The following is a 26718-nucleotide window of genomic DNA, read 5'->3' as shown; positions in this document are numbered from 1 at the left end:
ATATCACAGTCTATAGAAGGAAATGACATCCTGACATCATCATCTTCTGCGTTCGGCTACTCCTGTTAGGGGGCGCCACAGCAGATCAGTCATTTCCATGTCACCCTGTCCTCTGTATCTTCCTCTGTCCCACCAACCACCTGCATGTCCTCATCCTGCACATCCATGAACCTCCTCATTGGCCTCCCTCTTCTCCTCCTGCCTGGTGGCTCCATCCTCAGCATCCTTCTCCCTATATACCCTGGGTCCCTCCCCTCACATGTCCAAACCATCGCAATCTTGCCTCTCTGACTTTGTCTCCAGACCGTCCCACCTGAGCTGTCTCTCTGATATTTTCATTCCCAATCCTGTTCATTCTCGTCACACAAAGAGAACTGCATCATCTTCAGGCAAGAATTTAAACTCACCTACTTTCACCACTTCTACTCCTTGTAACCACACCATTTCCCTGCTCTCCAGAGCATATCTCCACCTCTCCAGGCAAGACTCAACCTGCTCTCTATTCTCACTACAGATCACAATGTCATCTGCAAACATCATAGTCCGTGGCGACTCCTGTCTGATCTCATCTGTCAACCTGTCCGTCACCATTGCAAACAGGAGAAAGGACTGAGAGCTGATCCTTGGTGTAATCCCACCTCCACCTTCAATGAGTCTGGCATTCCTACTGCACATCTCACCTCTTTCTTGGCATGAAACCATATTGCTGCTCACAGATCTTCACCTGTTTTCTAAGCCTAGCTTCTACGACTCTTTCTCATAACTTCATGCCTCTGTAATTACTGCAGCTCTGCACATCACCCTTATTCCTAATAATAGGAATGAGCATATTCCTTCTCCACTCCTCAGGCATCCTCTCACTTTCCAAGATTTTATTCAACAATCTGGTTAGAAACTCCACTGGCATCTTTCCAAGATATTTCCATGCCTCCACTGGAATGTCATCTGGATCAACTGTCTTTCCACTCTTCATAGCTACCCTCACTTCATCCTTACTAATCTCTTGCACTTCCTGATTTACTCTCTTCACATCATCCAGCCTTTACTCTCTCTCTCTCATTCTCTTCATTTATCAGCTCCTCAAAATATTCCCTCCACTTTCTCAACACACTCTCCTCACTTGTCAGCACATTTCCACCTGTATCTTTTACCAGCCTAACCTGCTGCACATCCTTTCCAGCTCTGTCCCTTTGTCTGGCCTGTTGGTATAAGTCCTTTTATCCTTCCTTACTGTTCAACCTTTTGCACAGCTCACGATATGACCTCTCCTTAGCTTTTGCCACTTCTCTTTTTGCCTGACACTGCATCTCCTTGTACTCCCCGGTTCTCTCTTCATCTCTTCTATGATCCCAATTCTTTATTGCCAACCTCTTTCTCCTTGTGCTTTCCTGGACCTCTTCATTCCACCACTAAGTGTCCTTGTCTTGCTTCCACTGTCCAGATGTCACACCAAAATACCTTCCAAACTGTCTCCCTCACCACAACTGCAGTACTTTTCCACTTGTCCAAAGTTGGTTCCCCTCTATCCAGTGACCCTGTGCTCCTCCCTTTTCCTAAAGTATGTATTCAGTACAGCCATTTCCCTAATTTTTGCAAAATTAGCTACCATCTGCCCTTCCACATTCCTGTCTTTGATACCATATCTACCCATTATTTGCTCATCACCTCTGTTCCCTTCACCAACATGCCCACTGAAGTCCGCTTCCATCACCACTCTGTCATGCTTCGGCACACTGTCCACCACCTCATCGAACTCCAAAAATCTTCCTTGTTCTTTGTCTTACAACTTACCTGTGGGGCCTATGCACTGATGATATTCATCAACACCCCTTCAGTTTCCATTGGACACTCACATAACCTCCAACACACTCTTAACATACTCTTTCTTTAAAATGACCATTTCTCTTCTATCCACACGATGATATGACAACTTGAACCCACCGCCTTTGCTCCTGCTGTTACTTCTCTTCCACTTGGTCTCTTGCACACACAATATGTCTGCCTTTCTCCTCTCCATCATGTCAGCCAGCTCACTCCCTGTTACCAGTCAAACTGCCAACATATAAAGTTCCAACTCTCACTTCCACCCTTTGTGTTTTCCTCTTCTCCCGCTGTCTCTGGACACATTTTCCTCCTCTTCTTCTTAAGCATTCTGATATCTGAAGTGATTTTGTGCCATAACTATAGAATTTCTCCAAAATTTTAAATATTAGAGATTTTGTAAAAAAAAAAAAAAAAAAAAAACACCTGAAGGAAAATGAGAAGACCACACTGAGAGTGCAAATCCCCACCATGGCCCAACAGTCCTTCCTTGTGAAAAATATATGAATCTGGACCAAAGCACACTTCTAAATGAACAATTAGGGGACACTTGACACTCATCTTTGATCCTGATCGTGACTTTGATCCGAAATGATGACCTGTGATCCTTACCAATCACCTTTGTGTGTAATACTGAGGTTTTATCCTGATTACAAGATCAGTAATCACATTCAGAATCAAATATCAAAGGCATGCTGAGGTTCAAAAAAGTCAGGATCAAGGATCAAAGCCCAAAGGGAGAATCTGGATTTCAGAAGTTAGTAGTGAAGCTCAAAGGCAGGATCAGGACCAAATGATTCCAGGCAGGAAAGGGATCAAATGATACAAGATCAAAGTCGTATGGATCATAGACAAAGCTTAACGGCAAGATCATGGTCAACAGACTGAAAAACTCCTTTGTCCCGCAGGCCATCAGACTGTACATCTCCTCACTTGGGGTGAGGAGGAGTAACAGGAAGACAGAGGACGGAAAAGAGGGGAAAAGTAGTAGCCAGGAAATAAGTAGAGAGCAGTACGTCTGGTATTTATATTTGTGTATTTGTATTTGCAAATTGTTTTTTTACTTTCACTTTTGACACTCTGTGTGCTTCTTACCCTGTGTGCTGCTGTACAATGCTGCTGGAACCTCAATTTCCCTGAGGGAATCTTCCCAAGGGATCAATAAGGTTCTATGTAATCTAATCTAACCTAAATGAATTTGTATAAAAAATCAAGGAGTCAGGATCAAGGATCAAAGCTTAAAGGGAGAATCTGGATTTCAGAAGTTAATATTGAAACTTGAAAGCAGGATCAAGACCAAGTGATTCCAGATCAAAGACAGGATAGGGATCAAATGAATCAGGATCAAAGTAGTAAGGATCACAGCTCAAACACAGGATTAGGATCAAAGGAGTCTGTATCCCATATCAAAATTCAAAGGCAGGATCCCCCATTTGATCTGGAACCTATTGTACGACTCCCCACATTTGTACTTAACATCACGAAAAATCACACAATCTAAAAAACAAACAAACAAAAGATCAGGAAAACATCTTTGAAGGTGGTCATAAAAAAACTTTGATGTTCCCTAAAGTCGAACACAGAGCTCTATGTCTTGTGAAGTGATGCACCATGTCGTGCGTTCCTCTGAACGGTAACGCTTCAGTGAGCACGCAGTGCTGTCTGGGCCCGCGTTAACGGTACAAGCGTCCAGGTGTGGTGTCAGAGGATGATTGTGGAGATGCTCAGACAAGAGCAGCACCCTTCGTCTGGCCTGTTCCTCTGGCTGACAGTCGGTCATGGCATTTGACGGCACTGTCACGCCGTCCCTCATTTGTTAAGACGCTTCTCACTGCAAGACTGATCGCCCGTCAAAATCTTCCCAACTTCTCTTTTTTTTTTTTTAAAGGCTTCTGCACAACGTCTCCACTTTTCCTCCTTTAAACAACCTCACACTTCCATTTATTTTGCTTTATTTCATGAATTTGTACTTTTCCACGTGCTGGTTTTCGAACACTGACCGTTCCATTTGTTCCATGTTGTTGCATTTTGTTGCATCATTTCCTTTTTATTTACAACATGATGTTTTTTTTACTCTGAAGCACATCCAGCACGCACTCATTATATGGACTCGTTTGTTGCATGGAACTTTTGAGGATGCAGCTATCATCATCATCCTGCAAGATTTTTATACCGATGTGACTAAAGTCAGTTTAAATTTGGAACATCAGTTCTGAAGGAGGAGAAACGAGAGACACTTCATTTTATTTATTTTTACAATATATCCAGTCCAGAGTGCTGCAGCCCCAACTTAAATGTGCAAAAGTTTTAGGCACATTATATTATCAGTACAAATGTAGCACCTATGAAAAAAAAATTGCCTAAATTTGCTCTCGAATGTCCCTTCGTCAAAGATAATCTCGTCAGGAAGTGGAAACTGGATCACAGCGTGATTATTTTTTTAGTGTGATGATAATTTTCAAATATAACAGAATGCTAAAATACCCTCGGCCGTATGCGCTTAAACATAGGAAACAGAATTTGACATTTTGGCCTCATAAATAGGTCAAGGTTAGTCATCTTTGAACTTGTCCACGATCTGTGCCCCAAGAATGCTCCCTGTCAATTTGAAGACCCTGGCAGCAAGAGGACTGGAGTTATGCTGAGCACAAACAGACGGACAGATGCAGAATCAGCCATATTTAGGCCTCAGGTAAAACTGGTCGAGTGAGTGACGATGACTTAAACCTAGTTTACACTAGTCCATATCCACAACTCCGTAGTCATGCACCAACCCCATCTGATACCCTCTCCATAGCCTGATGTGCACCTCCCAAAAGTCAGAACCACACATGGAGATGATTGCTCCGCTAATGACATCGTTTCCAGAATCTCACTTTTCCCGTTTCACTCCTGACAATTTCACACTGGTTGCGTTCTGGCATTGACGTGTTGTGGGTCAACATTCATTCAGTCATTTCCTATACCCGATTACTCCAATCTCCAATCAATGGTCACAGGGGGGCTAGAGCCTGTCCCCGTAGTCATAGGGTGTGAGACAGGGTACACCCTGGACATCACAAGGCCACATGTAGACAAACATTAACACCTCTGGCCAGTTTAAAGATTCCAAATAAAACCAGAGCACCAAGAAGAACCAGTGGAAACATGGAAATACCACAGAGAAAGGATCACATGGGAAGCGACCCAGCAAGCCAGGACCATGTGTGACTGATATAGATGGTTTGGTTTGGGCTTTTTACTCTTCAAGAGGCATTTTTTGACAGTTGCAACTTATACTCCAGAAAATGCAATATGTATGACTCCTTTATTTTCATATGTATATGACAACCAGGGCAACACTGAAACCCCAGGGAGCAGAGCGCCGTACTTGTAAACTTGCAAGTCTGGTATAAATCCTTCTGCATTTGAATGAAAGTCTGACAGGAACCTTTCATCCTCTCCAGGTTCATTCTTCATTCATTCCATCTGTGGGTCCAAATGCACTGTTTGAACTGTAGCATCAGTATAAATGTACAATTTATACTTGAGATAAAGGAAACACTTGTATGTAACCTCCTGTGAAGTAAACATGATAGCAGGCATTGAGTCACAAACCCAAAGACTCTGCTCTTCACACATGTGTGTGAATGTGCGTGTTATTAATCATGGCTGTGCTGCCATTTGGCCTGAGGTCCAAATGAATGCAGTCAGAGTGGGCGACCACCCACAGATGTGACGATGTATAAACCATGACAAACCGCACCAGCTTCACCCTGGTTTCCTTTCTATATTTTATCACACCTATTCTGGAATGTGCCCTTGAAAAATCCCAGAAATGATGAGAGTAGGGGGAAAAAAACCATGGCGATGGCACCACAGGAGGTACTGTGAAATCATTGTTTCCATGGAAATGGTGGGCTGCGATGAGCCCATTATCAATTCTGAGGTATTGACTCTCATTTACTGGTGATATTTAACCTTCGTAGATGAATAGTCCACCATGCGTGCAGAGGAATATCAATTCCTGTGTAAAGCCGGAGCGTTCACGGGATTACGATTGATGTCTTTATCATTTGCAGACTGGCCTAACTACAGCTTGCTTGCAAATTACTCTCCTTGGAATCATCTATCAGGCTATTGAAGTTTGGCATTGGCTTACTTTTTGTGTGGAATGAAAAGAGTTCCACATGGGAAATGCATTCACTACCAAATGCATTTGTTGCTTATTGGGGGAAAAAAAAATGTTTGTAGTGCCCTTACAAAATGGAAATTATAGCATTTACAATGCTACCCAGGGATGCCAATGCTGTTTTTCTGTGTTGTTTATTCACTCAATCTGGGGTACCTGTCAAAATCAGGTTGCAAAATTCATCCACAGGATGTTTGGTAAGGTACTGCCCCCCCCAACACACACACACACACACACACAGACTTGACAGCTGTTGTAAAATTAGTTTTTGTCTTCCTCTTCCCATTCCATTTTGTTTTTTCTTTGCTTAACGTAACATACCATATTACTAAAGTTTATACCATTACAGGTGAGTATATGTGCAGGCAAAGTGTATGTGCATCTTGGGCATTCTTATTTAAGGTGCATCTGACTGTTATGGTCTTTGTACAGTGCTGGACTTGACACCAGCTTGGTGTTGCTTCCTGCCAGATATCAGTGGTGTCAAAAGTACACACATTTGTTACTTAAGTAGAAGTATAGATACTGCAGTTTAAAAACACTGGTAAAAGTTGAAGTATCAACTTTTAACTTTACTCAAGTAAAAGTGAAAAAGTATGTGCTCCAAAACCTACTTAAAGTATAAAAGTATAAAGTAACCTTTAAAAAAAAAAAAGGTAGATGCCACTATATGAATTGAAAGCTTAATTTAAAAACTGATTCGTTCTACATGTGGCCCAAGACCCCAAAACCCAAAATTACCCCCCAACACCACCTGCACGAAAATATTTCAATTCTAGAAGCTCTGAAATGCAATCTGGGACTATTCCAGACAATAAACTGCAGTGAGTGCAGCATCCATTTAGTGAAGGAGGAAAAAAAACAAACAAAAAAACACAACTTTCCTTATTCAAATTCATTCCAGTAGTATTCTGCTCTTACTAGGATGTAGCAGTTTTCTAGTTTGGCAGATAGTTCTGGAGGAAATCACTGAAGAAATTAACACATTGAAAATATGGTTTGACCGAAACAAACTCATTAAATAAGACAGGGATGAAGTGGAGGTATAAGAATCACTAGTATGTATTGTTGTATTATGTATGTATTTATTTACGTACGTTCATTGTTAGTTGCTTTTATATTTTCTGTTGTGTTTCTATTCAGGTTCTTTTTGCCTCTTTCTCTAGAATTGTATATAATAATCATTAGATTATTAATATATAAACAAAAATAAATTTAAGAAATATTACAATTTGAAAACAAATGCACCTGAACGTGATGAGAGCTGCAACTGCATAATGCTAAGTTTTAACATTGAAAATGCCATAGACATGCTAACGCGTTAGCATCGCTCCCGTTTTTAAGTTATAAAATACATCCATCAACTGTTTCAGAAGACCATAACAGGTCAGTTTAACATAGAAAAGGTAAATAATACTCACATAAGTATGCTCTTTAGGGTTTTAGCGGGGGAAAATTGAGCGAAAGAAAGAAAGAATAAACGAAGCAATGGTCGTAGCATTGCTTCAATCTGCGAACCACTGCTTCGATTGGTTCACGGTTCACAGCAAAGCCGTGCTGCAGAAAAGTTGATTACAGGCGCACATGACGTGAAATATATATATATATAAACATTAAACTGAAGCCAAGAGTAACGAGGCTGTTTGTTTTAAAAATGTAAGGAATAGAAAGTACAGATACTTGTGTGAAAATGTAATGAGTAGAAGTCAGAAGTAGGCAGAAAAATAAGTAATGGAGTAAAGTATAGATACCTAAAAAGTGTACTTAAGTACAGTAATGAAGTATTTGTACTTCGTTACTTGACACCTCTGCCAGATATACAGTAGGTCCCCAAATTTGCCACACAGAGCTTCTAAAATCAGCTCGAGTTGGCCTGATCGCTTGTTGAAAGTCCAAGACTATTTCAACCACACTTTTCTGCACGCTGACCACAGCAGAGTGTGTTTGTAGTGAGCTGAATGTACTTTCATATAATCAAACCACTCTAAAGGTATGTTCACATTATTGTCATCTTGCAGCCCTTTGGTGTGGACATGTCCTGGCTGACATGGCAGCACCCTAACACCTGTGGGTGAATGTGAGGCATTACTCGAAAGCACTTTGACTGTGAAAGTGCAAAATAAATGCAGTCCATTTCCCATAAAGTGAGTCGATAATTGAGAGTTTTGCCTTCTGGCTTTGCTCTTTCTTCACCACAATAGTCCCCAACGACCTCTGCATTCATACTGACTCAGTTAAATCAGTGTGGATTTAAAATAGCACTTATGATGCAACCAACAATGTATGCAAAAAGGTCAAAATAACTCTCCAAGAAAGTATACTGTTAATTTAAGAGTCTCTTTGGGGTCATGAACTAAGTCCATAAAGCTGTACTATGTATTTCCAATTTTGTAGTTTCCTGCAAAAGACTGAGTGTTGCCTTCAAATTAAAATGCTTTTATCGCTATAAGCACATCAGGAATAGTGTTAGTATCAGCCGTAGCTGAACACAGATTGTAGTGAGAGGACAGTGAAGCTGCTCTTCTATATCACTGAAAATCAAACCAGGACTATAGCGAGCAGGTATATACAGATTGGTTGCATGGATTTATTGCTTCTGGCTGATTACCAAGTCGCAAAATGGCATCAAAGCAGTTACAGACGTATGCATTACACGGGCAGTCGATGAAAGAGTAGTGACTCTGCCTGGCACTTAATGGTTTATTATCTTGGAAAAAGAAGAAATCCATCTAACAGCAGATCAACCTCCGTCCTGATGAGTCTGTACTCATCCTGATGACCATAACAGGCTGACACAGCTTTTCTCCGCTAGGCCCCATTGATTTGTCACCTTGACTCCGATTACCCGCGGGTCTATTTTAGTGCAAAACAACCTGCTAAGACTGAATCTCTCAGCAGAAGGCCAGTTATTCCCAGTGCTTGGACAGCAAAAAATGTATAGTCAGGTACGTAAGTATTTGGACAGTAAAACATTTTTTGTAAATTTGTCTCTGGACCATAACCTGTATCACCAAACCCAAGCTTGAACTTGTGCAAGGTGCTCAGCAAGGTGTAATCTACATGAGTAGGTTTGATCACAATCCATAAACACCTTGTCAATTTGTCACATTTGCAGGTTTTAAGAGACTCTCAGAATTGGAATGGAAATGCATCCAAACAATATCAAATATGTCCAAGGACTTTGCTAGAAGACCTTATGTTCCAAGGTTCTCCTTAACAGATGATGATACGTACAGTCTTGCAGAGATTCAAGCACCTGGTGGCCACAACTAGAATCTAAACATGCCCAGTGTTGAATTTGTACAGGTAGCTCTGTGGGCTCGGAATTGGACCAGAGTTTGATTCCAGGTCTTTGCTTCACACTCCCTGCCAGTATCTTTGGGCAGCACACTCTGCATTGTTCACCCAGCTGTAAATTGGTACCAATCCTGGCTGGTCTGGTCCAGAATGAGTAGTAGACTCACATCCACATGATGCTAAGGTCTCCAGGGACAAGCACTGGTTCCAACGTAGGATTTCCATTCACCTTGACACTCAGGGCATCAATACATTGATTACTTTTGTACAATGACATAGACAGTGTAGTAATGGCAAAATTGAAATAATCCATCAGCACAATTCTTCCTGGCAAAAACCTCATTTTGTGTTGTTTGTACTTCAGTTGTGTTGTGAACCACTTTCGTGTTTTTAAGCTATTTGCAAGTTGCAACTCATCCATTTTTGCATACATTGTCTGAATTTGGCAATGACTGGTCTTTGGTACTTCAGAGGATCCTTGGGTATCTCTGCAATGACTTGGTGTCAAAAGAGCAATAACCTGAGGGAATGTTGTGGCACGTTTCTCTGTGCATCATCCGGCATGCAGGTGCCTCAATGTTGATGACTCTAGAGGGTGCAGAAGACCAAAGGAAAGCCTGTGCTTCACCAGTCACTCTGCGGTGAGGAAGATGGTCTCTTGGCCGATTCCCAGATGGGATGGTGGACCTGGATATGGCTGAACAAATACCTGTGCGTGGGGTTGTTTAACTTGGGGATGTCATTGCACACCAACAAACACACAGCCCTTGACAGATTCTTAGCTTAATCTGATGGCTTTAAAATACCAGACAATTGGGGTCTGAAGACCTTCATCCATCTCCGAAGGTGTTGGGTTACAACCCATCACCTCCTCTGCCTGATCCATCACTGAGGACTTTTTGTTTCACCAGCACTCAATCATCTCATGTTCAGGGTTCCTCCTCATGGGGCACACAAGGCCCCCGCTGTATTTTACCCAAACAGGCAATCCCCTACTTAATCCATTACCCAGGTGTCACGACGTGGACAAGGGGTTGGATTTTGACACCTACTACTTGGGTAAGCTAATACTAGCACTGCTATCCGACTGCTAATGATAAGTTTGCTGGCTTTAAAGAAGCCGCAACACAACAATCTAGAGTCTAGACCATGACTGGGACCTTGGAGTGTGTGTGTTTTTTGCTCTTGTTTGTGACAGTGTTCCACGGTCACATTTTGATATGTTGACCTTATGCATCTCCAAGCCCACTTGCAAATGTTCAAAGGAAGGCAAAATCAGACGACATGTTGCCATGCAGCCTGGCATAAATGTTTAATTAAAAGGTTGAACTTTCCTGAATTTGCCTTTCTGTATGAACACCTGATAGAATTCAATAGCATGATAAAGGCAGCACGAAGATTACTGCGAACTCTCATCTCTCCAGTGCTCATGCACACCAGCTCATTCAATATAATTGAAAACTTCTTCATTTACATTTTCTCAGCCTTGTTTGCTTCCACAGTTATGAAGCTAACAGTGTGTGGTAGAGGAAAAAACACAGTGCCACATGCAGAATATGAACAAAATGAATCCAGCGAGGCGGTCCCAGGTATTATACACGTAATGTTCCCGTTTGTCTCTTTTTGAAGGGTCTATGTATGTAGGACAAATTAATTAGACCCACACTGACGACATGCTTGGGTATGAACTCATTGTACGCTCAGCGTGGTGTAAACGCTCATATGTCTGTCTGAGTTCCAGCGGTTTTAGGAATAGAAGCATGTTTGTTGAGAGATAAGCTAAGGTTGCTGTGCCTTTTGTCCTCTTTATCTCTGATTCATAAGCCAGATGGTGCGTCTTTCTCCTCTGCTTTCCTCTTTTCAGTCATTACCTTGGGGATGTGGTTCACCGCCACATCCTCCTCCTACTCTGTCCTGCAGCTCGACTTAATCGATTTGTTGTCATTGTTCGTTTTATGTATGTTCATTTTTTAAATTTTCCACCAGTGCTACCATGTAAAACCCAAAACTTTTCACGACAACCTGAAGAAGTAGTAAGTCCGATGTAGGTCCTGATGCCCATTGATACCGGTGCTTATCCATGGATTCCCTAGAATGAAGTGGACAAGAGTTGAAGACTCCCACTTGCCGGGGCGCCAGTTTGACCCAGGTCACTTATCCAATGACAGCTTGTTCCCGGTGGACTGAGACAATGCAGAAAAGGTAGTGTGACTGGGAATCAAACCAAACTCTACATATGGAAACCCTGCTCTGAAAGTCAAATCAAATCAATTTTATTTATATAGCGCCAAATCACAACAAACAGTTGCCCCAAGGCACCTCATATTGTAAGGCAAAGCCATACAATAATTACAGAAAAACCCCAACGCTCAAACCGACCCCCTGTGAGCAAGCACTTGGCGACAGTGGGAAGAAACACTTAGTGCATCATGGGAACCCCCAGCAGTCTAAGTCTATAGCAGCATAACTAAGGGATGGTTCAGGGTCACCTGATCCAGCCCTAACTATAAGCTTTAGCAAAAAGGAAAGTTTTAGGCCTAATCTTAAAATTAGAGAGGGTGTCTGTCTCCCTGATCCGAATTGCGAGCTGGTTCCACAGGAGAGGAGCCTGAAAGCTGAAGGCTCTGCCTCCCATTCTACTCTTAAAAACCCTAGGAACTACAAGTAAGCCTGCAGTCTGAGAGCGAAGTGCTCTATTGGGGTGATATGGTACTAAGAGGTCCCTAAGATAAGATGGGACCTGATTATTCAAAACCTTATAAGTAAGAAGAAGAATTTTAAATTCTATTCTAGAATTAACAGGAAGCCAATGAAGAGAGGCCAATATGGGTGAGATATGCTCTCTCCTTCTAGTCTCTGTCAGTACTCTAGCTGCAGCATTTTGAATTAACTGAAGGCTTTTCAGGGAACTTTTAGGACAACCTGATAATAATGAATTACAATAGTCCAGCTTAGAGGAAATAAATGCATGAATTATTTTTTCAGCATCACTCTGAGACAAGACCTTTCTAATTTTAGAGATATTGCACAAATGCAAAAAAGCAGTCCTACATATTTGTTTAATATGCGCATTGAATTACATATCCTGATCAAAAATGACTCCAAGATTTCTCACAGTATTACTAGAGGTCAGGGTAATGCCATCCAGAGTAAGGATCTGGTTAGACACCATGTTTCTAAGATTTGTGGGGCCAAGTACAATAACTTCAGTTTTATCTGAGTTTAAAAGCAGGAAATTAGAGGTTATCCATGTCTTTATGTCTGTAAGACAATCCTGCAGTTTAGCTAATTGTTGTGTGTCCTCTGGCTTCATGGATAGATAAAGCTGGGTATCATCTGCGTAACAATGAAAATTTAAGCAATGCTGTCTAATAATACTGCCTAAGGGAAGCATATATCAAGTGAATAAAATTGGTCCTAGCACAAAAGTGCTATTGTTGAAAGTGCATTGATGTTAATTCTCTTGATAATAATTTAATAATTTTTCAGTTACAGATATTTTATTTTGGAGTTTTGTGGAATTGGCAGTAATGTATAAAGGCAGAAGATCCAGTAGGGACGTCCATGCTGATTTGACACAAGTTTTAAACCAGATGCCTTTCTTGATACAACTCTACACTCCATGGAGAATGGGTACAGAAGATCCTGAACCGGGAACCTTATGCTTTGGAAGCAAGTGTACGAACCGCTTGGCCGCTACATTGCTCTGTTGGTAGCAACTACTGGTCAAAATTGAAAATTATTTGACATTGCCGTATCTAGCACCTACAGGAAAAGCGTAGAACTCCAACAGGTTTTCATGCTAAAATAGTTCCCACATTAGAGAATGATCCAGTTGTATCAAACACTGCAAAAGAAGGATAGGAAAGACTTGAAGATGACTTTAGGTGTTGGCATCCTGAAACCGCAGCTCCCAAAGAAAACTTTGAGCATGTTCCCTTCTCGTCTTTGACTATCAGTGATGTTGCTAATGTTGTTGGAACCTCCCCTGAGGGGATTGAGAACAACATGCACACTGAACTTAGAATGTCAAAGGTTTGTGCTCATCGGTTGCCATATCTTTGGACTCCTGACCACAAGTCAACCAGGCCCATCAACTCCTGATCAACGCGCAGATGATCATTGGTGTTATTGGAGCATTCTGAAGCAGAATCAGCTTCTTCATCAACTATTTCCGAACCCAGGATGACAGTTGAGTCCATCACTTTGAGCCAAAAAGGTATTGAATGCGGTGAAAACATACATTCCTTACCCCTTCCAAAAGCATGACAATTTGTTTCATCAATGTGATGTCTCCATGTTCTCGGATGCATGTGGCATATTGTCCATGAAATACCCTCCGAAGGGCTAATGTATAAATGAAGTTGACTAGGCCAATGAACTGGGGAAGCTATGCAAAAATATTAAGACCAAACATCTTGGAAAGCTGATGATGGTTGTATTTCATCAGGACAATGGCAAAGCTCACAAATTGAGGGTTGCATGATTGTAGCTTACAGCTCATTGTCCACCCATCATAAGCTTCTGAGTTGGAACCATCTGACTTCCATCTGTTTTCATGACTGGACAAACTGCTGGACATTATGGCCACCCTATGCACATCGTCATCAGCAACTAGAGGAGCCTGTTCGGCCATCAGACTGTACAACTCCTCACTCGGGGGGAGGAGGAATAACAGGAAGACGGGACGGGAAGGAGAGGAACATTTGTAGCCAGAAAGCCAATAGTTCTGGTATTCATATTTGTATTTACTTTCTGCAAAAAGGAATTCTACTTTTGATACTCTGTGTACTTCGTACCCTGTGTGCTACTGCCCAATGCTGCTAGAACCTCAATTTTCCTGAGGAAGTCTTCCCAAGGGATTAATAAAGTTCTGTCAAATCTAATATAATCTAAAGATAAGTAACCAGTACACTTTTTCTCCAGAGAATATACATACGTATAGGCTCATGAGGGTATTATACTTGCTGATGAGTATGAAAAATTAAACACCGGCACACAGTGGCAGCACAGTACACATATGTACCATTTAACTGTTTGTACAAAGTATAGTTGGCCCAAATTACCACTGATGATTAATTGGCCTAATTATCCTCGCCTCTCTTGTGTTTAAGCTCACATGTTTTTGTATGTGTACAAGCATAACTCAGTGTTACTCAAGAATTATGTTTTTATTAAAAGTAGAGTGCTGCTGCAGTTCATTCTCTTTCAAGATCAACCAGATTCCGTGCCAAATGTGGTTGTGTTTTAAACAAACATCTCATCAACAACATCTCATAGATGATTTTAAATGGGCCTCATCAAATGAAGATATTCATGTTTCCGTAGGCATTGTATATATTAACATACCGTCGACTATTTGAAAATGGAAACGTACTTGAGGTGTGGGATTTACAGTCTCTGTTGGTTCTCATTAGAGGGTTAATTCAGGTTTGCGTCAGCATTAATGTATGTGTAGTGGGAAGCATCACCCTTCAAATAGCGGCATGTATGCACGGTGCCGCATCGCACTCTCTTAATTGGATGTTTGAGTGGACCATTTTAGATACAGGAGGCCATCTAATTAGGGTTCTTTGACATAACCCTGCCTTTGGAGCAGTGGCAAGTGTCTCGATTTCAGCCAAGCATGTTAAAGCCAAGCTTAATTGACTGTTATGATGAGGGTTGATATGGGTGCCTCAGAGCTGTAAACACATACTGCCGGAGAAATGTTTTCTTCAAGGTTTTTATTTTTTGATTGATTGGCTGAGTCTGTCTGTGGTAAGGCATTCTAATCATTATGTCCGCTTCAGACAAAACACAGAAGACTCACCAAAGGAACAATTACCTTGAATGAAGAGGGCCGTGTTTCTACATGAATGCAGTTAATGTTGTCCCACATTATGTGATGTGTTTAGAAATGATTTTCTGCCTTTTTAAACTTGTACTGTCTAAAAAATTGAGAAACTGCTACACGTAGCAGAGCTAGCAAGCTATTCCAACAAGATGTGCTGAGTCATTTCAGTTGTGCAAATAACCAGATTTTCTGCAAACTAATATTTCAGCTTTATAATTTTATTTAAAAATTTTATGTTTGACTGACAGACTATCATTAAAACAAATGTATGCTAACTGTGGTGAGTGTTGGCACATCCAGTAATATTAAAGGGAAATGATGCTAACTGGTTCTTAGTGCTAGCTGTTGTAGCATGAAGCATTCATATGATTAGAATTAGCCTATGTTGGTGTCACTTAAATTGTGATATGCTCCAAATTTATATATCTAGTAGTTTCCACAAAATTTTTGTCACTGTGCTGATATATTTTATAATTGTTTACACTTGGCTTAATTAGCAGCTTGCAATTGTTATACAGTACAGCTAGCAAACCATTATGGTGTATTATGGTTAGTGTATAGTAGGTATACCCGTGTGTGTGTGTGTATATATATATATATATATATATATATATATATATATATATGTCCGGGGTCCTTTGCTAAGGGCTATCCGGTCCCTGCACGGCCGCAGCAGGAGCTTGGTTCGCATTGCCGGTAGTAAGTCAAACCTGTTTCCAGTGCACGTTGGCCTCTGCCAGGGCTGCCCTTTGTCACCGGTTCTGTTCATTATTTTTATGGACAGAATTTCTAGGCGCAGCCAGGGTATAGAGGGGGTCTGGTTTGGGAACCACAGAATCTCGTCTCTGCTGTTTGCGGATGATGTGATTCTGTTGGCTTCGTCAACTCAGGACCTTCAACGTGCACTGGGGCGGTTTGCAATCGAGTGTGAAGCGTCCGGGATGAAAATCAGCACCTCCAAATCTGAGGCCATGGTTCTTGACCGGAAAAAGGTGCTTTGCCCTCTTCAGGTTAGTGGAGTGTCCTTGCCTCAAGTGGAGGAGTTTAAGTATCTCGGGGTCTTGTTCACGAGTGAGGGACAGATGGAGCGTGAGATTGATAGACGGATCGGTGCAGCGTCTGCAGTGATGCGGTCGCTGTATCGGACCATCGTGGTGAAGAGACAGCTGAGTAGGGGGGCACAGCTCTCGATTTACCGATCGATCTACGTTCCGATCCTCACCTATGGTCATGAGATTTTGCTCATGACCAAAAGAACGAGATCGCGAGTACAAGCGGCTGAGATGAGTTTCCTCCACAGGGTGGCTGGGCGCTTCCTTAGAGATAGGGTGAGAAGCTTGGTCACTCAGGAGGAGCTTGGAGTCGAGCCGCTGCTCCTCCACATCGAAAGGAGTCAGTTGAGGTGGCTCGGGCATCTTTTCCGGATGCCTCCTGGACGCCCCGCTGGAGAGGTGTTCCGGGCACGTCCCATTGGGAGGAGGCCCTGGGGAAGACCCAGGACACGCTGGAGGGACTACATCTCTCGGCTGGCTTGGGAACGCCTTGGGGTTCCCCCGGAGAAGCTGGGGGAGGTGTGTGTGGATCAGGAGGTCTGGGCGGCTTTGCTTGAGCTGCTACCCCTGCGACCCGACTCCGGATAAAGCGGAAGAACATGGATGGATGGATGGATGGATATATATATGACTTGATGATAGTAAAGTTAACTAGTCAGTGTGCACGCATACAGTCACACTAATAGCAATTCTTATCATTTCTTTTGGTGTTCCTCGAGATTAACATTACTTTGGATGTGTGCTGATACTCTATAATGGTTTATCATAGCTGGATTTGTTGTTTTAATTAGTTTTATTTTTTAATGCTGTGGTCTTGACACACTGATCTACACTACTTGACAGAACCAAAGTTCCATTGATTTGTTTCAGTAAAACGAGTGTCATGGTGACACTCCTATATCACTAAGCAGCTTGCTAACATCTCGAGAAGATTTCTTGTAAGTCAGAGGTATTATCTGGTTAAAAAAACAGAGTTTTCACATTTTAAAGTATTTATTTCTTGTTAATTTTTACAAAATATAAGAGAAAAACTACTAAACATAATATATTTGTGGTCTGGGGGTGTATTCCTCCATCTTGGATTGTATTTTTGAGCACCCAGCTAGCAACCCCAACCACCCAACCAGCATACTTCACATCATCATCACGCTGCCTTCACTTGGACTGGCAGGTGCCGTGTCGCTTTGTTCATCATGGTTTGCATATGCTTGTGTTGTGATTTTATTCTGGGCCCTGTGGTTGATTACTGGCCTTCTGTCTATGGCAGCGGTTCTCAATCCTGTCCTCAAGCACGCCCAAACCTGCACATTTTCTATCTCTCCATGTACTGCCACAATCTAATTGGGTCATTGTTATTACTTGACATCTGAGCACACTTGAATGAGACAGTAAGCTTACATAATGAAATGGCGGGTGGCAACTGATAGATGGAGGATGGATGTCCAATAACCAACCATAGCGCCCTCAAAAAGTGTGTTGTTGTATCAGTAATACTAATCGCGGTTGATGCCAAACCTGAACTTGTTATGCATATCTAGCATGGATACAGAAGTAGGCACAAAGTGAACCTGGCCCCAGGTGTGAACTAGTCCCGGGGCTAACTCAACCCTATCCGGGGCCGAGGTCTTAACCCAGGCTGATTTCTCCCAAGTTCTCTTGTTCTTGTTAGCACTAACCGTGGTTAGTCATTCGTCAAACACACCACATAGGCATAACTGTGTCATATAAATTGCAAGATGCTCCAAACTAGTAGGTAATTTCCACAAAGCTTGAACCATTTTCTACACTTTTGTTTTTTTCTTCCAGAGGGTCCAAAACACAACAGACACATTGTTGAATTTAACCGGTCGGAACATGACAGACTTCCTGGTTAAGACTTACGAGCATTCTGGGAAAACAAGGTATTGTAGTATGTCAATCAGAATGATAAAAATAATCACAGTTTGCTTGACGAGAGTTGTTGAAATTTATATATATATATATATATATATGCACACACACACACACAACAGAAACGTGACTTCTTTAAAACTTACACAATGGCATTGCTATTGTATTTTTTTTTTTTTTTTATGTTCTGTGTGTGCTGGGCTTGTCATCGTTTTTTATGTGATTGTTGGATGAAAATCTGTCCTGTATTCCAGTTTTGATGAGAATATATAAGTATCACATAGCTACATTTTTAACATGATCTTGTGGGTTTATCAAAGTTCCTCTTCCTGCCTTTTATTAAACTCCAGGTACGGTGGGATCTCTGTTGGTGCCTTGAACTCCCAAGTCTGTCTGACTGAGGCTGAAATCGATGATGTGCTCAAGGAGCTCAAAGGCTTTTTTCAGGCATGTTGTAAATTTTGTTGATACTACAAGAACAGAATTTAAGAATGAAATAGTAGCAGATGAAGCATTTTTAAAAAGTAAGAGCTCCTTCGTATCACCAGTTGACTGAGTTCATGTGGAGCCAGCAGTCGGATTCAACCGTGTAAGATGAGTTATTTATCAAACTTAATTCACATGTGAACATTGCTCAAACACTTTTACACATTTTTAACATAGATTATATGCATACAAGGCAAACCCTCCATGATGTCACCCATAGGTTTTCTATCGAGACCCAGAAGAGCCTGTTGGAAGCGCAAAACGTGTTTCTCTGGGTGTTGGCATTGCTGACTCCACCTATGGCACATGGGCAAGACCCCTTGTGGGCAAGGCCAGACAAATGAAGCCTGAACACACATCTAAGAGTTATCAAGGAAGCTAATGCTAACAGGCTACGTGGTTTTCATGACAGGCAGTTTGGCTTTGGGCATTAAAAATTATGACCATCTTATTTCCTCATTAATTGTGGGTTAAGTGGACTGAACATCATCAAACTACTGCTAAATGTGGTAACACCATTAACACACAAAATTAAATAACATGAAAATTTCCCTCGACAGAAATACTGAAGTACAGACTTCTTGGGCAGTTAACCGCACAACAAGCCACCAGATCAACCATGCAAGTCAAAGACCGAGCTGGTTTTGCGTGAAAGAACACACAAATGACACACACACAGTAGAGTTGCTGAGAACACATTTATCAACATCATCCCCCATCAAAAAATGCAAGACATAGCAGCCACAGTTAGCGGCCTGTGGTAGCGGAAACCTGACCATGCGGCTCAGTGGCACACCCAACCTGTCACTCAAAGTGGACTATGTATAACTTTATAACTTAAAACATCCTAAACTCATGAGTTACATATATAAGAAAAGATTACCCCCTTGTTGACTTGTTCCTTCACAAAAGTTGAACATTTTAACATTTGGTTCTATGGGAACCTGCTCATTTTTGGAGCCTGTCTCAAGTGGCCATTGAAGGAATTGCAATGCTTTCTTCTGCGAGATGGCTTATTTATTTAGTTTTTGACAGCTGGAAGTTGGGGCTCGATTTTTAAACCATTTTATGAGTATTTGAAGTCTCCTGCAAGAATTAGGTGAATCCATGAGCTACTTGCCAACATTTTAGAATAAATTGCAACCGTAAAATCACTTTTCATGAGGTCAGGATTACCATATCTCCCCCCAGCGGGACCATTTGTACAGATGGAAAATGAATTCTCACTGTTGAGGTCGTTACCGTTTGGCTCACCCTAAATAGTCAGGCTTCTTTTGTGGCTGAACAAACTGCTGTTTTCCATTCAGCGCCGCACTCTTCTTAATTGGAGTGCGGCGCTCTTTGCCAGTTAGCTTTGTACTGTAGCTCGGATGCAGGTGACGTTCTTTGTAATGGCCTCAGACTTTTGGGCCCAGCTGAATTCCTGACAGAAGCGCGTTGGCTTGGATTTTGCTTGGAGTGTCCATGGCAACAGGCGACGATTGTGCATTGCTTTGAATAAATCTCGCTATTTTTGCTGTCGCTGTGCACACACATAATCCCACAAATCTTTTCACTCACACTTAAAACAAATATTATCTGGCAAAATCTCTGAACCTGATGACAAATTTTCCCCCCCGAACACTTCTGCTTCTCAAACTTCGACTCACTTATATGCTGCCCGTATCGCTGCCGCCAAGCCGCTATCTTGCATACACACTGTTTCTCATTAAAATTTCAAATCTTGGACTTTCAAACTGATTGGAGATCAGCACGTGGCTTTGCCCTTGGGCATCTCCGGTCTCATGCAGCCTCACTTTGCTGTCTCTGGAATCCCGACGCTAATGTGACTTTAATCTGCGCGGCAGCAATGATGTAACAGTAATGCCCGCGCATTAGCTGTCCTTGCTCTTGATTCCTTTTTATTTAAGTGTGACGCCATCCTTGGAAAGCATCCCTCTCTCTCTCTCTCTCTTTCTCTCTTCTTGTCTGCATCCATCAAGATGTAAAAGATTATTTTTTGAAAAAAACACTTTGATTGCATTTTTTTTCACAAGCTGGAAGACATCGGCTTTTTGTGTTAACAGTTAAAAGAATCTATGTGCTTGAATAATGAAGCCAACTGTTGGATCTCAAACGGCTGATTTACTGTACGGGATCTGCAAATTCAGACAAAAATAAGCCTCTAATTAAGCAACCGGAGAAGTTTTGGCCAGATTTCAATGTCCTCTCAAACCTATTTACACGGACCGATGGACTACTGAACTGTGCGAACGGCTCTGAAATTCTAGCAAAAAAAAAAACAGCAAAGAAAAGAAGAAAACAAACTCCCCATGCTTGATCGGCTTTATTGCTTTCTCGTTAGTGGCGGTTGTTGCAGGTCTGTTGGCCGGCGTCGTCTTGTCATTGTCCTTGAGCATGGAGAAGTTTGTCGAGGATTAGACACGGGCATTGGCGAGTCCACTCCTCATCTTGTTTCAGTCGCCGCTAATCCTCAAAAAAGGGGCCCTTACCGCTGGCGGTATGTGAAGCAGAATGATGTAAAACACTAATATCTTGAAGATTCCCTGCTTTGGCAGCAGGATGAATTAAGAACAAGAGTTGGATCCTTGTTCTATGCCCAGTTTATGAATAGTTAATGAAGTGGAACAGAGGGGACGCTATTTAACACAAACTCTCCTCTCAGCCGCGATGGGAGAGTTTACCACTTTCACATTGTGATCTGAACAGATCACAAGCATACGCTGTATTGCTGAAGTGATGTGGAAACAGTTTGTTATGGTCAAGAAACAGGCAGCGAACAGATTAGCTGAAGATTTTTACATTCCTAAAAGAAAGGCAGCCAACGAGCGCAAATCTGGCGCAAACAGATCGTTTCAGCCAAGAGGAGGAAGGGGTTTAACAGGAGAAAGTTCTAAGCCTTTGATTCAAAAGACCGTTATGGCAGATCTCTGTGATGTCATAAAGCAGATTCTTCAAAGATACCCCAAAAGTATGAAAGGTTAAAAAAAAAAAGAATCTTTGGGTTATTGTGATCTCATGTGTTGATCTTTATAATGTCCAAAAGATAATTCATGAAATCCCCCCCCCCCCCCCCAAAAAAACAACCCAAATAAAAGGTATTAAGGGACCAAATAATAATATTAATGTATTTGTTGGCTTATGGATGGATGTGATGTAATGTGTAGATTTATGATGTCAATAAGATCATTCTTGAAACACCTCCAAACTGAGAGGGTTATGAATTCAACTAATGAATGTGGGGCTGGCTATTGTTATCATATCTTTATACTGCTTTATGATGTCATAATACCAGTTCTTAAAACTCAAATAAATAATAAAAGAACAAAAGAACGAGATGACCTTTTAAAACTGGGATTGTGGATTGTTGTGGCCTCCTGGATTAGGCCATTGTTTCCCCAATTCTAGTCCACGGGACCCAAATAACTGCACATTTTCTATTTATCCCTGAACTAATCAGAGCAGATCAGCTCACTTTGGCTGAGCACGATATTAGACTCATGACCAATTTATCAGTTACAAATATCATAGATCATCCTTTAAATAAATAAATAAAAGTCACCCCATACCTCAAATTCAAAATTACAGTACTGAGATCCATTTTTAGAAAGAAACTTTGGGGTTTTTTTTATATTTAAATTTTTGCCAATTTTGTGGTATGTTTTGATAGAAAACGCAATTCTGCGCATTTTGATATTAAATTTTATTTCAAATGTGAATCATTTAAAAGAAGCTGTACAAAGTGCTAATGCCTCAAATTTGGGTTACAATGCACCAGCATACTTTCTTGTATCCACGTCTTTGTTGGCGCCTCTTCGCGCATGCTTGGATGTCTTCATGTCTCCTCTGTCTCTCTCCTCTCCCCGAACAATCGCCGTCCATGAAGCGCCTACTGTGCCCTTTTCTCAGCGCTATGATGAAGGCAGGTTCCAACAGGAGGGCCATTTGCATTTATATCGTGCACGTAATGTGTTTGGCGGTCTTACAGTTGGGTTCAACAGCGTGGCATCAACATGACACTTTGGAAATCACTATCCATGTCATCAAAAGGTTCATTTCACTAGACACATCAGTGCAGTAAAAGAAATTTATTATGCAACGTGTCTGGTCTCCATCTTCTATCCCTCTGAAGTCCATGAGGTATTCTCTCTGGTTTTCATAATTTACATGAATATACAGTATATAAATACTTGGAAACTGTTTAAAACTGATGGGTACATTGGCTAATTTTGCAAGGAATGCACCCCATCGCAAGATTTTTAATTAGTTTACACTAATAAAACACAAATGTCAAAAGCCAAAATAACAAGGGCCACATTTTTTTCTTCCATGTCTGTGGAAAATAAGTAGCTCTGCAAACCGAAATACTCTCCCAAAGTCTTAATTCACAAGATTTTGCATTTCAAAGCGCAGTGTGGTGGTTTTCCAAGTGTATCCAATTAAATCTCCAATTCGATCTTTCTCCGTGTTTTCCTCATCTTCATTAGGATAATGCGACTGATCAGATCTTCCAGAGGGCCGAGGTGGTACTGAAGAAGCTGGGAACCAAGGAAAATGTCAAGGTATTATGATAATTGTCATGTGGCCTTCTGTTCTGCTGTTCCATTGGCTCAAATTAGATTGTGTTTAATGATCTCAAAGGTGAAATTCGGCTCAGGGGAGGATTGGAGGCAATTGAAAGACGGCAGTGAAGTGGAAATGGAAACCATTTTACCTGCCTTGTTGCTTCTGGAATAACTTTGCAAAGAATACATCTTATAAATTGTAGATTTTTCATACATGATGGGACACTGAAGAAAGACAATCGTTAGACCACCTTAAAGACAATTATTACAATTGTTCATTTTTGTTATACAGTACTGTGCAATAACTAATTAAAATGCACAAAACTGCTGAAAATAATGAAAGGGCAACCACATCTCACGCCATTTTCTGATGCCATCACAAAAAGTGATTTAGTCAATTCGTTAGTGATACTATCACAAAATGTCGTAGATTTTTTCCAGTGGTGTCATGAAGTAATTTTGTGATGATATCACGACACAATAAATCATGAATGGGAGGTTGCGGACTCATCGTGTAGTTTTTGGATGATGGTCAGGGTTGTGGATGGACAACCCCAACATGAAAATCTACATTTTGTGAGGGTATCAAGATGGGCTGGAAAGGGTGGCACACATGATAGAAACAAATAAAATTTGTGAGCACTTCACCTTTATAGTGCAGCAGATAAGAGAATATTTAGAGGGGAATCCTGCAAATGGTGATAAAAGCATCAAATTCAGCAGAAATACTCCTCAAACAATCCTCTTTTGAAAAAACTGATTGGCCACTTGAATTTTCAATCGGTGGTCAGGTAGGGGTCAATTGAAGAATTACACAGAGGTCAAAAATAAAAGATGCTCCAATCATATTGAAAAATATTCCACATTATTTGCCTGATCATAAAGAGTCCAAAAAGGTATAGTTTGGACTATCTGTGACTGAATTCTATGGAGTTATGGGATTAAAAACAGCAAGAATGGTGACAAAGATCAGATTCAGGGATCAAAAGTTAAAGTTGCTCCAATTTTGGTAAAAAAAAAAAGTGATGCAAATTATTAGTTGAGTGAATATGGTTTTAAAAAGGAATAGTTTGCATCATGTATTATGCTTAGTTATCATGTTACAGAGTAGCATATGTCACATGTCATAGAATCCAATGGATACCGACATTGTTTAACCTTTACATTGCAAACCAAGCAAGCAGCACAGTCAGAACTATTCCATTTATTAATATTATTAGCTCAACCAGTAATTTGCACCACTTTTAACCAAAATTGGAGCAGCTTTAACTTTTGACCCCTGTACAAAATGACACTGAGCTCTGTCACCATTCTTGCTGTTTTTATCCCATAACTCCATAGAATTCAGTCACAGATAGTCCAAACTATACCTTTTTGGAATCTTTATGATCAGGCAAATAATGTGGAATATTTTTCAATATGATTGGAGCATGTTTTAATTTTGACCTCTGTGTAATTCCTCAATTAACCCCTACCTGACCACCGATTAAAAAGTCAAGTGGCCAATCATTTTTTTTCAAAAGAAGAGTGTCTAAGGAGTATTTCTGCCGAATTTGATGCTTTCATCACTATTTGCATGATTGTTTCAGTTATCTGCTGCACTATTAAAACAATTTATTTTAAAAATTAAATTACATTTAATTCGTAATATATATATGTTTAAGAAAATTATTAAGTTATTGGCAGTCTTTATGATGTCATGAACTCTTTTTGATTTATGATGGGGTTCGTCACAGCAAGTATTTTTTAGTGGAGCTGGAAAAAAAAAGCCTTTTGGTTGTTGCTGTAATAGAAATCCTTGAACCTGTACAATTAGATGAAGAAAAAAATCAGAGATCTCTTTAAAAAATATTTCTGAATATTTTTTTAAATTTTCCATTTTCAAACAAATATTTTGTCTTGGCAAATTGGTGTGAAATGCAAAGCTATTTTTTGACTGCAAATCCAAAATGTTTCATTTTCCATCAGCAGAAACATTATTGAAGCTCCATATTTTGTTACTTACTTGTAGAATAATCTACTCAGTTAAAGGCGCCTCAATAAGCTGCTTGTATATTTTTTTAAAGTTGCCTGTGTTTCATGTTAGAAATGGTTATTGTCCATTCTTAATCAAGTTGCTGTGTGAATTGAAGCTCACAGTCCTCTCGGCCCACACATTATTTCCTGAACATCACCCTCGTGAATGAAGCACACAAAGCAGCCCTCTGTTCTACGTGTTACCTTGAACACATCAAATGGTGTTTTAATGGCAGATCTCACCAAAACTAAACGTTGAAGGGAAAATAACATCAAGGAAAAATGGAGTTTTTGTTGAGCGAGCCAACAGGCAAAGAGCACGATTTATCAGTGTGTGTGTTTGTGCGTCTGCTGAGTTCCCCACTAACACTGTACTGACACTCCAACACCATTCACTCCTAATTACTGCTGCGCTATCAACGGGGGGTTGCCTGACATGCTGCTCTCTTTTGCCCATTTGCTTTCTTCTGCACCCCAGCACCGAAGACTTTAAGAATCGCTTACATTTAAAAGAAAGTGTGCTAAATGTTACTCTACCTCCGCAACTCACACACCATTTCATCGAGGTTTGGGAGTTACTGCTGGCTTTTAACTTTTTGGTAGGAATGTCTTCAAGCACATTGGGTATTCTCACGTGAGAGTGTGTGGCACTTAAATTGACTTTGATGTGCTCATCAAAGCCCCGTTCACTAAGTGAACAGGAATAATTAGCAAGTCATCATCTTGCAGAAGAGAGTATGGTGAGTTTTCCAGTCTTTGGAATTTAAATGGCCAGATCCACCAACCAACGTGACGGGGTGGAGCTTATGTGGACATTGTACCATATCCTATGAAATGCCCTTATGATGTCATGACTTTTGTGGTGTTTAAATGACATCATGATATGACTAAATCCTGACCAATACCTGTCGTCATCTGACTGCCATTTGCTTGCTGGGGATATGTTAGCTGGTATGGCTAAAAACAAACAATCAAGTGTCATTTCTACTTTGGCTAGTTCATCAAAGAGTCGCACTACATGTTGTTATTGAGGACCACTTCATTAGGAACAACCCACGGCAGGTATGGCAAAGGATCTAACATATTGCCAACTTCATTTCCAACAGCCCCAGGGCAGTTGAAGGCGATGCCCAACGGGCTGAGGAGGAGCTGATGAAAGACCCCCTGACATTTGCATGACTTTGATCTGTGCATTTGCACGCATTTTGTCGTGACGATCCCACCTGCTGTGCTCCCAGCTGGACGGCACGCTTTGCTCCACTGAATGCCACACGTTGTGCGCTGGATGCTTACGTATATTAAATAATTATTTTGTAGCTATTCCAGCTGCCGCTTTTCTGTCTCACGCGCTTAATGAGGTGGAGAACGCATCAGAACTGTCTAAAAGGTAATAGCTTGGCAAAACAGTTGCATGTTATTTCCTTCTTATGAGTAGCTGTAAAATGATGTTTATGATAGATTTAACACCTCATTATACAGACAAGCCGCACTCTGATGCGATGCGCTGATGCAATCACTTGCACTCATGCAGTGTTTTTCACTTGTTTGCGCAAAGTTCACATAATTAATGCGTGATGGAGATTT

General features: G+C 41.0%; 1 protein-coding gene across 1 annotated transcript in view; it reads left to right on the top strand.

The window, feature by feature from the left end:
* The window catches only part of LOC117505392 (phospholipid-transporting ATPase ABCA1-like), a 282727-nt gene that overhangs the window by 146103 nt on the left and 109906 nt on the right, over positions 1–26718 (top strand). Inside the window, exons 33-35 of the mRNA XM_034165037.1 lie at positions 17984–18078; positions 18418–18514; positions 23041–23115. Coding sequence (XP_034020928.1) covers positions 17984–18078; positions 18418–18514; positions 23041–23115 — 267 coding nt within the window. The remainder of the gene's footprint in view (positions 1–17983; positions 18079–18417; positions 18515–23040; positions 23116–26718) is intronic.

Source organism: Thalassophryne amazonica, chromosome 23 (assembly GCF_902500255.1).
Source record: "Thalassophryne amazonica chromosome 23, fThaAma1.1, whole genome shotgun sequence".
In the NCBI taxonomy this organism is placed as follows: Eukaryota; Metazoa; Chordata; class Actinopteri; order Batrachoidiformes; family Batrachoididae; genus Thalassophryne; species Thalassophryne amazonica.
Note: the sequence above shows the minus strand (reverse complement) of the source record. Positions and strands in the feature narration are given on the sequence as shown.